The sequence below is a fragment of the Pyxicephalus adspersus genome, chromosome 4, assembly GCF_032062135.1.
Source record: "Pyxicephalus adspersus chromosome 4, UCB_Pads_2.0, whole genome shotgun sequence".
Taxonomy (NCBI): Eukaryota; Metazoa; Chordata; class Amphibia; order Anura; family Pyxicephalidae; genus Pyxicephalus; species Pyxicephalus adspersus.
Genome location: NC_092861.1, coordinates 137,176,880 through 137,189,962, shown reverse-complemented (window position 1 = coordinate 137,189,962; position 13,083 = coordinate 137,176,880). Strand labels below are relative to the sequence as shown.

General features: G+C 39.4%; 1 protein-coding gene across 1 annotated transcript in view; it reads right to left on the bottom strand.

The window, feature by feature from the left end:
• SRBD1 (S1 RNA binding domain 1) overlaps nt 1-13,083 on the bottom strand; it is a gene marked incomplete in the record, with an annotated part of 105,796 nt that overhangs the window by 42,035 nt on the left and 50,678 nt on the right. The window contains 1 exon segment of the mRNA XM_072410288.1: nt 11,047-11,138. Coding sequence (XP_072266389.1) covers nt 11,047-11,138 — 92 coding nt within the window.

Sequence of the window (13,083 nt, the reverse complement as noted above, 5' to 3'; positions counted from 1 at the left end):
TGGCTGGGACATTAGAAGCTCCATTTACTAGTGTCATCAAGCCTTCTGCTCCCCATCTGCACTGCCAATGAATTGCCTCCTTTGCTAGTAAATGTCATCTATTGGATGCCATTGTCATCTGTGGGCAGAAACTTGGGAATCCTGGTGAAAGGGACTCCCCCTACATCGCATGTAACATGTGACATCGGTCCAGGTCCAACCACAGGCACTATGAAGATTTACTTCTACAAAAGAAAACTTTCTTTGTATTAAAGAGGGAGCTATGGATGCATTTTCATGAGCAATGCCTTTAGAAAAAGATTATCGGTTTATAGTCAGATGACGCCTAATGGCATGTTCTGGAACTGCATTTATCTCTGGTTTGACAGATCAGAGCCATCAGACCAGCTGTTTGTAACACACTTTACATGAGGACACAGTGCCATCTACTGGTGTCTAACAACCATGCGCAAAAGTTAATTTGGGAGCAAACAACTTGTTAAACTATTTCAAAATGACAAAATACTTTTGTAAAAAAGGGGAAAAGAAGATATACAGGCTGAGCATATGTGTTTTACATAAATTAATGTTTTAAAAAAATAAACCATAAATGTTATTTTAAAAATTCATTTTTTTTTTGGTGATGGTTGCATTTTGAGCCCTAGGTTTATACTCGAGTCAAAGATTTTAACTCAGTTTATATTCAGAAAGTATTGATGTATACTGTATCCCTCTATTTAAGTCCTGGTGTCCTCAAAAATAAAATATTAAGGGGGAATCACTTACATGCCTGCACAGGCAGTAATAAAACATCCTGACAGAAGTTCTAACTATAGCCACTCCAAAAGACAGTCAGTTTCATTATGTTAACATTTACATCTTTTGTTACTACAAAACATCTCCCTTTAAAGGCACTTTCTGTTACAGGGTGACAACTCTTTGTCTTCTGTATTGTCATGCAGTTACATAAGCTTTGGATGGAGAATACAAGGAGGCTATTCAGCATATATTTTTTAAATATGGCTCATTTTTGTCACCATTGGAAAAATGGAGAAATATTCTACATCCATCACTACAGGGTTTATAGAAAAGCATCTTTTCAAAGATCCACAGCACTAGGATACAATAAGGAATATTAAAAACAAAATGTAAAAATAGTAATTTTCAAAAACAATTTATACAGAAACAACATATTATTTATGATACACAGTAATATAAAAATAAGTTTTTTTTCAAATATCAGTGAATGTGCCAATGTGTCAATAGACATTTACTGCAGATTCATCCCTCTGGTGAAGAATGGAATCATCTGACAAGAGGCTGCAGTTCCATTACGAATACTTTGTAAAAATCTGCTGAATGGGGCTGCAGTGGATTTCATAAACGTTAGCTCAAACCAGGCAGACCCTGGAACACTTTGTATGTTTTATGGATTAGCAGCTCACTGATTGCCTTTATTTGTTGCTTATTGAATTCACAGATTTCCTGTATGTGGTCTTAAAAAAAAAAAAATCCTATTAAAAACAATAAAATTCCTGTCACGTATTGCAATCTATGATTCATAAAGTGTTCCATTAAACAAATCCCTGTGTGCAGTATGTAAATCTAATTCAAAACTAAGCTACGCCGAATATTTAGAAAATCCAATAAGAAAGCAAGTTACACTTTCCTCCTATTGTCTGAGCGGATCTTACAGCCGGGAGGTTTTATTGTGGAGTCCACTGCCTGTGCCGCTCCATGTGTCAATGCCTCGTAACTATGGGGGAACATATGAATTGCCATAACTTTTACCAGATGTAAGATGATGTTGGATTAATTTATTTAGTGCGTGCAACATGATTTTAGATTACGTTAAATTAGCATGTTTGGAAGGAGAGCTGGGAAGTGGGAGCATTTCCAGCTCGTTCAATCCAACCAAGCCATTTAACCCCATCAGTTTCAGGCCACTAAACCAAAAATGAAAAGATGAGGTGGCATTCAATACCCTAGGGGTAGGAGTCATAAGTAATGGGAGGTGTTTTATGACCTGGAACTAGTGCTATGTTAATCTGGGGCGATTGACAGCCTACCAGCTGCCATGTTCATTTAAAGTGAATGAGAATTTTTGGGTGTTTTGTAAACTTTCATCAACTGGAAGTTGAATGCCACAATGTTCATTCAAAATAAATGTGTTCATTGGTAATTGGTTGCCTTTTATCATCTGGGTAGTTGACAGCCAACACTACCATGTTCATTCAAACCAAATAAATGTTCATTGGTGGTGGATGGGCTTCCATCAACCTGCCAGCTCCCATCATGTTCATTCAAAATTAATGGCCCTTCAGCGGTGGTTAGGCTTTTTATAAACTGGCCAGTTGCCAACGCCATGTTCATTCAAAACAAATAAATGTTCATTGGTGGTTAATAGGCTTTGGTCACTTATGTAGTTGACATCCTGCCAGGCACCACCACTGGCATTGAGAGGGAGTTGGAAGGCATTTCTCAACCATCCCAGGAAATCTCACATATGTCAAAAGCTTCTTGCATTGCCCGGCATGCAGTTGTGAAGCGGTAACCTCCACACTTCACAACCATACAAGTGAATTAGCCCTAAGTGGTAACCTCTACCAATCCCATCTTTCTGTCCAATGAGTGTCCTGTAGCCAAAAGGGAAACTCTCACTGAAAAGGGCAGTGGCAGTTGAGGAGTGCCCAGTAACCACTTTTGGAGAGGCGCACACAGGGTATTTTTCCTGGTTAGTTAAAGTAAGGATAGGTTTATTTTGGTGGTTGCTCTTTGCCAGAGCTTTAACTTTTAAAAGTTCAAAATGGCAGGTTCACTTTCAAGACACCCTGCCACCAACCTAAAAAACTGCAGGCCAAGACCCCCCCCCCCCCCTTCAGATGCGGTTGACCACGGCATTGTATTGAAGACTCAGCCATACTCCCAACCATACCCATCCTACGAAATTTAGCCATTTTGTGCACACATTTGCGGTTGGGTTGCAGACCAAATCCTAGAAGTGATACATCACTTCTGGCCATGTGGTTGCTTTTCTGAAGGAAGAACTGCAACCTCAAACATAAGGGCCATGTGTGCTCAAATTTTGGCCTGTGGTCCGGTTTGCCACTCTTGGGCACATGGCAGCAGTTGGCTGTACTCCTGGGAGCGGCTTACCAAATTGTGTGCAATCACTAAAGTGAAAGGGGACAGAATTCCCTAGCATAGCCTCTTCCCACAGCCACATATCTCTTCTCTCCTCTATCTAGCGGATCAAACAAAACAAGACTGGAATCGGACAGACCTGAACCAATGTGCTGAATGTTTCAGGATTTAAGGAGGAAAGAGTGAAAGATCCTTCATTGCCGGTCATCCTGATGCATTGGTGCCAGTCCAAAACTCCTATGAGGCTCCCATACCCATTTAACCTATGAATGGTTTTCATACAGGGCAGTGGTAGGTTGGGCTGAACCTCATCAATCGGGTGGCTTTACAGTTTAATACCAGTTGTCTTCTAGTTCAGATTAACGGTGGGATGGAAAATAAATCTCCCTGTACCGTTGTTAATCTACCTTATGCACTAGGGAAGAGGTTAATCAAGCCCTATAAAATTACAGACCTAATCACTGCAACCTCATAATTCAAACTTATTTTTTGCACCGTCTTTCCAGGGTGTCCATATACCGGTAATTTACAGTTGTGGCAGAGACAAGAGGCAATATGTAGGACACCTTGAAATTCAAGAAGCCGATTCTGATCTGCAGAGAAGCAGAAGGAAATTTTAGCTGATTCCAGGTGAAGGATAAGAAAAAAAGACTACCAACTAAAAAACTGATTTACTCCCAAAGCTCTGTCAGTATTACAGGAAATATAAACTATGACGGAGGCCTTTTCTCTGGTTCATCCATCCTGCGAAGTGCGTCTAAGGTAACAAGACCCCAGACTGTCAAATGTATAAATCACAGGATGGAATAATGTTCATTTGGTCTCAAATTCGAGAAAAATATATAAATCCTATGGAATATCCAAGCTGTATTTTCTTGTATAATGACTGGAAATGCACAGATGTTGGTCACTGGAATTAATAAAAAACACGTTTCTTATGTGGTTTACATCCACCCCCAGTAAGGTCTTCTTTTCTTCAGGCATTTTCCCGTAATTTTGACCTAGTTATCCTGCCCTACACATAAATCACTCAATGTACTATGTTAGGTTTTTTAAATGGTTTTTGCCTATTCACAAACTTGTTTGCAGATGGTTAATAAAGTGTTAAAAAAAAGATCCATAGATAAACCCCGAGAGCAGGGGTGTCAAACTCTGGCCCGGGGGCCAAATCTGGCCATCAAAAGAATCCTAAATATGAACTGCAGCTGACCCGCGGCTGCATTGAAGTCGCACCGTTACTACAATTCCTGGCATCACTCGCGTCTATAGACCAGCGGGCTCTCTGCCTATGCATAGCCCGCATTGGACTGTTTTATAGACGCAAATAATGCTACTCCAAGGAATGGACTTGAATGGTTGGATTTTCATAGAAGAATATTGTTATTATTATTGTTAGCCTGTGCAAAAAGGTTACTATTAAAATTCAACTCACAGGGCTACAAATAAAGAAAGAGGCATAAGATTTTTTTCTTAAAAAAAAAAATAAATAAAATTAAAACATTTTTTTATTCATCCTTCTCTATTTTAAGCTTGTTCCAGATTGAATGTGAAGTAAAACCTCTTTGTTTCCATATGAAAAGGGTTTATATCTAATGAGAAGGAAATATTTCCTCAATTTTTTCAATAAATTTCAAGGTTAGTCCGTGACTTTGTCTAAGTTTTTAATTTTGGCCCTCTGTGTATTTGAGTTTGACACCCCTGCCCCAGAGGGAACACCCAGTGGCTCTGAGCAAAATCAGCTTATATTCTAGTATTAACTTGCCATTTCCCTTTAAATAAAGATCACGGATTATTACCTACAAAAACAATGCTGCTATGGAAAAAAAAAAGGATCTTTGTCGATTGGCATTTGACCTAACAGAATGGGTTTTGTATTCTTATACAAGTTTATGGCAATGGAAAATCTACTTAAAGCAATGGGAGAGTGGGCAGGTTCTGGCACTATGACGTTGGTCGGGGGGAAGTTTCTTACACTTTGAGTGACACAGGACTCTGTACTGCGCATGCGGTCTGTAGATGCAGTGGTCCGCAAACTGCAAAAGGTTAAATTACTTTGCACCTTTTAGTTGTTTATGATGTGTTTGCGCCCCAATGTTTGATGGTCACCAGTAGATGGCACTGTGTCCTCATGTAAAGTATGTAACAAACTCTTTAATAACTGCATTTGTCTGCAAACCCTGCTGCCAGAGGCAAGTGCAGTTATTACTGGAATTTGATTAATTGCAGTGCTGCTCCAGAACATGCCTGCAAAAACACAAATCCTTTATCTAAGAGCATTATCAGGGCAAAAAAATCAGTGTATGCTCGAGTACATATGAATTTATATAACCATAATACCATGAATGGCACTAACAAATACAGATTTCTAATTTTGTTCTCTAGTATTGTTAGGGCCTGTGTTGATTGGTTTTTTGTTTGCTTTAGAAATGCAAACACAGCAGAATGCTTATAAACAGGTCAAATGCAGATCAGAGGTGTGTCAGCCGAAGGTAAATGCACCTGTTAATAAAATGTGAATGAACACCTTAACAAGCTGCATTTGCCCATCAACACAGGCCCCTAATTTTTTTCTTTTTTAATTTAATAGGGTTTATGCAGGAACTGCACAGTCTGAATGGTAATTTGATTAGGAGCCTTTTTCTACATGATAAATAATCTATAAAAAGCTTGGCACCCATTTTTGAGTAGGTTTTCTGATTTTTTTTTAAATATATAGATTATTTCAAACATCTTTAACGCAGGATTCCAAGAGTATTATGCATTTTCTAAAAACAAAGCATGGCAGACACCTGTCCCTTTCAAGCAAGCAGTCTCTAGCTAAAACCATTCAAAAACAGTAATTGCTCTGACTGTAGAAAAAAACCCAAAAAGGAATGGAGCGTACCCCACCCCGTGTAATACAAAATGTTTTTAAACGCAATATAAAAAATTGTCCCCAATGATTAAAGTGGACCTTTCACCACATTGTTACTTTACATAAAATAGTAAAAACCTTTTGCCAGACATGCATTCTTCTCACCACTCCATTTTCTCTCTTTGTAGTTCCCTTCATTGACTTTCATTTTACCTTAGAATCAAATTCAGGCTCCTGTGATTTTTCCTTCAAATCCCTCCACAGCTCTTGTTACACTTAATAACCTACTAATGACTTCCTCACTCATAACCTCATCACACACACGGCTTCAAGACTTTTCTAGAGCTGCCCCCACTCTCTGGAATGGTCTTACTTGTCCTATTCAGCTTGCTCCTACTTTCTGCTCATTTAAAAGAGCACTCAAAACACATATTTTCATATTGCCTACCCGTCTTTTTCTGTCTCCTAAAACCCTTACTACTTCCCACCACTCCACATCACCCCTCCTCTTGAACTGTAAGCTCTTTGGGGCAGGGTCCTCTCTTCCTCCTGTGTCACTGTCTGTCATTTCCAACCCCTATTTACTGTACAGTACTATGTAATATGTTGGTGCTATATAAATACAGTATGGTAATAATAATACATTTCTACACATGTACCTGATGGAGGACTTTTCTTCCAGGTAAAGGGTTTAGTTTTTCTCCAATAGGATATGCCATGTGTCTATATTAAATACAAACTGTGCTTAGTGCCATCATTTTAAAGCTGTAGAGAAAGCATTCCATTAACAAGGCTATGGCAGGCAGCTTGTCGCCTTATATATTTCATCGCCTTGGCCGAATGGGGCGAGGAACATGCCATGTTTGAACATTTTAGTACCATCAGAGTGTGATGCTGCCAGAATAAAGTACAGCGCCAATGTAAGGACAGACACGGAACCGGGCTGCAGTTAGATGAGACTTGCTTTCTTCTCTCTGATAGCTCGCCAGGGCAAACATTTAACAGGTTTGGCAGTCGTGAGTCTGAGCTGGCCGGCATAACTAGAGTATTGTATGAAAGCGTGAAGGAAATCTTACTAAATAAAGAGCACGACATTTATTTGCTTCATGTATGTAATTACTGGAAAAATTGATCCCACTTCCAAACAACTCCAAAAGAAAACACCAGGTCTGACCTGACCGTGGTGAAGAGGACTGGCTTCTATTTTCAGCCTATAAACTGTGCCGTGACTGATGCAAAAACAAAACTTATGGTTCATCCCTGGACAGGTCCCAGAAGCCAATAGGCCAAAACAAAATTGCAACTGGCGCCTATATTTTCAGCTTCTTGCCGTCAATAAAAGGATGTGGATTTTTGGGCATCGATTCTTAAAGGTAAAATTGTTTTTTATTTTGCCAAAGTAACCATGTCACTTGGATCATCCGGGAGTTAATTGCTGGATCTGATTGCCATTCTGCTCTGGATAGGGAGATCTACCTATGATACAGTGTTCCGGCCTGAGCAGCCAATCGCTAAGCAAAACACTGTCACATGGGGGAATTGGGGGGGGGGGGGTAACATCATTAACCCTGAGTTACCCTACCCTATATACTTCAGCTCTGATACCTGTACATCCCTTATGGAAGATGCAGTTTTTACATTTATACTATAGACATGTTTATGTGATAATAATGCTGTCATACTAAAAAAATTTTAAAAAAAAAAGAAACGTTTAGAATTTTTTTTTAAGAAAGTAACAAAAACTAGAATGAAAACAAAAAACGTAATATTAATGAGCAAAAGGAGAAAACCTAAGTCTTATTAGGGTTAATTAGAAATGTGTTTTATTTAAAAGAAATAAACTTGGAATGTCATTTTGTCATCATGTCATTTTGCTATTTATATCCCATAACATACATATAAATGTAATAGTAAATACAATGGATACATCCTTTTTACTCAAGGATGATCATTTTACACACTACCAGCATTTGCCAATTAGTGCTTAAGCAAGTCCTATTGGAAGCATGAATAATTGTGTGTGACTTCATACATTGACCCATTGAAAATATTAGTCATATCAGTGTTCTCCCCAGAAATTTTTTTCAGCTGGGTAGACAAAATGTGAAAAATGTAGTACAGAATAAGTTTTGTATAAATTAAGTATCGATCTGCCCATTGGAGCTGGCAGATTGCTAACTCCCATGAACATCTCATTCCAGGTTTGTATGACTTGCAGAAGAAGTCTTTTAGTTATAACTCTTTAATGACCAAGACAAACTTTGCAGTTGTTTCTTTTTGCATATCAAAGCACAGCTTGCTCCAGAAGTTAATGAATGTCTAGGCCCCTTAAAGTTTTTTATTTGCTTTGTTTGTGAATAACTCACATTGAGGATTTTATAAAGTAACTGACACCATGCTGCCTAATAATATGTTGAGACAAACATCTGTCCTAATTGCATTTTTTAAAATAATGTACCTGTTCCGACTTGCATACAAATTCAATTTAAGAAGAAACCTACAGTCCCTGGCCCTGATTTATGAAAGCTCTCCAGGCTGGGGATAATACACTTTCAGAAGTGAAGCTGGGTGATCCACCAAACCTGGAATGGATCTGGTCCAAGATTCAAAACATTTGCTAGCAAATAGCAAATAATTTTGAAAAATCCAGTCCATGTTTTGTGGATCACCCAGCTTCACTTCTGAAAGTGTATTATCCCCAGCCTGGAGAGCTTTCATAAATCAGGGCCCCTATCTCATATGTAACCTGGGGACTACCTGTATATTGTATAAGAAAGAGCAAGCAGTAAATGTTAAATAGTATATTCTAGTAGCTATACCATATCTGTAAATGAACAATACATCTGGAGCTAGAACCTCTTAGCTATCAAAGTAGACCTGTCATCATATATAGCTAAAGGGGAACTAAACACTTACTTTAATAAATTGCATGGATGGATGAAGTGCATTCTGCAAAATAATACCCTCACTTGCCTGATCTCGTTTTTAAATACACTCACCTGTCCTTATTCCGTTGCCGGCGCTGCCATTTTCTTCTGTTCCAATTCCCGAATCCTGATCTTCGGCTATTCTGAATGACTGGGCCCAAATGACATAACTCCTGGAAGTTCATTCGGTTCTGGGAGATGGCAAATATGCAGGTATGTTTTATTGCAGAAGGGACAGGTGATGTACCTTCAATAAAATCTACTTACCTGCCTAGTTGCTATCCCCCAGGACTGAATGAACTCCCAGGAGTTCACGTCACGTCAACCTGGCCAAATTTCGCCTTACCGCAAATTTTCCTTGCAGAACTACAGATTTGCTTTACGTATGCTCATCCAAAGGAATGTGTAACACTTCCAAGTATTTATAACTCACACTGACTTTGAGTTTATCTGTTTGTTTCTCCAAAAAAATGAAGCCATTTTTATTCAGGCACCATTCAGGGTCAGCAACTTTTTGGAATGAGAAGCTGGCTCAAAGATGACACTATCATGTAAATCTTAGTGGCTGTGCAGTTTGTAGTTGTGTTCACAAATATCACAGATCAAATCTGCTGCAGCCTTTTACCTTGTAACATCCATTGGGGAATAAGTGCTCCCTTCTGTCTGCAGAAGATTAATTACATCAATCTTCTATTAGCAAATGGACCGTGCCCAGGGCTGAATCTTGGTGATGGTTTTAGGGTCGGACACATTGGGAAATAGCCCAGAGGCCCCATCTTCTGCAGGGCTTTAATGGGGAGAGTGGGGCAGATTTTTTAAAGCTGGAGAGGATACACTTTCATCAGTAAAGCTGGATGATCCAGCAAACCTGGAATGGATTTCCTAAAGGCAATTTGGTATACCCAGATCCATTTCAGGTTTACTGGATCACCCAGCTTCACTGATGAAAGTGTTTCCTCTCCAGCCTTTGAGAGCTTTAATAAATGACAGGGGTGCAGAGAGAGTTGGAATGTTGTGCATATGGACCCCACCTGCCTAGGGTCAAATTTTATCTAAAACCATCCCTGTATCAGTTTGGGTACCCATTGTGCAAGCTGACTTTACTGCTTAGCAAAATGTGACCAATGTTCTCTATTTGATTGAAGCTTATCAACACCTTCCCAGCAAAGTGACATATTCTTGCATGTAAGAAACACAGCACTCGCTATATTACATCTGCTTTTGACCACCTGAAGAGCAATGGTGCTCTTTTACAAACCATGAGCAAATTTATAAATTAGCTAATGCTGACATTCTAACACTCCCACCCATGTGTGCGGTCATCACACACACAGCTGAACTCCCCAGACAACACAGTACATTGCCTGATACCAGCAGGTGGAATTGTGTGTGGCACACAGCGCTCCCCTTTACCTGCAGATTCATGTCCATGGATGTGTTTCTCAATGGCTTGCAGGCTTTGCAGAGTTGGAGGCAATGTCTGCACTAACTTTCCACCTTGAAATAAATAACTAATAAGCGGTGTGAGTTGCACTTAAAGTGCAAAGTGAAAGTGTATAGAAAGACACTGGAAAACTATCAAGGGCCATTGATACATGACAACCTTTCCATGATAAAGAATCACATTGTTTACTTACTAAAGTTTATTCAGTGTTGTTTCTTGATGCACATATAAGGACAACTGCTTGATAAATATTTGTATTATTATGTGATAATGGCCTGGTTACACCGAGTTAACTCTGGTGAATTTAACACATGCGGTTTTATTTTGTATAGAGGTCAGATTGCTGTTGCTGTCCGACTGTCATACATACATCACTTTTCTGTTCTTAATTTCATCTCAGGAAATAATCATTTAACATATGTGCACAAAGCTTTATGGTGCAGATTAATATGGACGTTTTCCCATCCCATTCTTATCATTTATTGAGCTACCAGAGGACGGTCACTGGCCAATCATTGGACATGCAGCATTTTTACATATGTGGTTCAATGCCAGTTCATTGCATTGTAACGCCGATGCATTTCTATGATCTGCTGAGGTGCAATGGTGCTGTGCATCTTCCCACATTGTGAATGAGCTCTAATGGTTTACACTTGTTTTGTAACATGATCAAGACATTTACAAGTAAGAGATCATACCTGCACTCCGCAGATTCGGATCTAGGTCTGGCATCTCCTTGGCAGCCTCTGGACTTACGCTATAGATGGATGCACCGGCTTCATTAGCAATGCTGGAAAAATAAATGAAAAGTAAAAGCCATCAATGACATTGGAACGAAGATTTGGTGTACTAAGTTGACCACACACAGAGGAATCTTTTAAGGGTTATTCCGTCCGGGAGGATCCAAAGACAAGAAACACTGTAATGCAAGTGAAGGAGAGAGTGCAGCGGGGTGCCTCTCCAACATTCCTCCCGACCCCTATGGAGCAGAATGGTGCTGTACAGCGCTTGTTCATGCATCGTGCAGCCGTTTATCGTTGGATCGAAACCTGAAAAATCTGTACCAACGACCATTATTGCACATATGTACGTAGCCAAAGCAATATTTAGCTAGAAGGACCTCGGTGGGCTGGGATAAGCCTTTTGTGCCTCAGGTAATTTAGGAGATCTACCACTTCCATTGTGATCTTCCAGATCCATTCTCCATAATGATAAATACTTTGATCCAGAAGGGAGAGTTGGAACTCTCCATACTGGTGACAGCAGATCTCAAGTAAAGAGAATTCACCAATACAGTCAACCAGAAAAATAATATACCGTTCGTTTATTTACACCTAGCACAAAGATGGACAAACACTGATCATTTTGTGCATTAGCAGACAGTCAATATCGTCCAAATAATTTTTACTAGGATTACTGCTTGATATCAATCAGATTTCAGCAAAAGTCTGATCGAATATCAATAATATTAGTTCTGTAAGAATACAGCACTCCCTCATAACCACCCACCAATAAGAGAACCCCATACTGTATAAACGAACAATGGGGATGGATGCCAATCTTGCCGGTTGTTATTAAGGAGCAGGCAATGGTCTTGTCGGCTGGTAGTTGCATTTATTAAATCCTACATAGATCACAATACTCCCCACAACAGTTCCTTGACCGGCTTTTATAAGAGTTTATCAACCAGTTCCATGGAATCCCAGGGTTCCTCCAGAGGTTGTTAAGGGTTCCTTAAGCAATGAGCAATTTGGACCTCCCAGGTCAATTATCACGGACACCAATTTTTTTTTTTGCTATCTGTAAGGGTGACATTCTTCTTACTAACTACCGGACTATTGTACTGTGAGCTGTGGATATGATCATTATGGAAGGGGCTCCCTGAGACCTGAAAATGGTAAAAAGAAACACTGCTCTATACAAAGCCACATTTGTTCCGGCATTATCCAGACTCAGCATTTCTTCCGTGTATCTGGCACACATCAGTTCTGATTCAGCCTCTCACATTGTGACCCAATACTAAAGTTACCAAGTTGCAGTCTGATCACTGGAGGGAGGATGAGACTAGGGAAATACTTCCTCCTTGTTGCAGCAGATGAATATCACCAAACTGCTACCAAAGTCAACTTAAAGAATACTGCAGTGTATTGGCATGTGACAGTGGCATGTGAACAATCTATTCATACAGATACATTACTGACAGGTCCTCTTTAACTCTTTCACAATTTGAAATATCAGTAGCATAGCCTGTTATTGGATGTCACAAAAGATTCCATATTTATAGAAAAACTCTAGGTAAAAAATACACATATAATACAGTTGTTTGCAATAATTTGAGCAGTATCTATTATTATTATTATTATTATTATTATTATTAATAATAAGAAGAAACAGGATTTATATAACGCCAACATATTACGCAGCGCTGTACAATAAATAGGGGTGGCAAATGACAAAACAGGTACAGACAGTGACACAGGAGGAGGAGAGGACCCTGCCCCGAATAGTTTACAATCTAAGAGGTTGGGGAAGTATCACACAATAGGAGGGGGGGTGTCTATTTCTCTCTTCTACAACCGTTTTGTTACCCTACAATTTCAACAGGAAATTAGTTTATTTTCTACTTCCTTTAGGGGTTGACAACACGGATTGCTCTCTTGTGAAATCAAACATCAGCACAGTCACTTTGTGGCCAGGTAGTCTCAAATGAACTATGTAGGCAAAACCAAAATAAA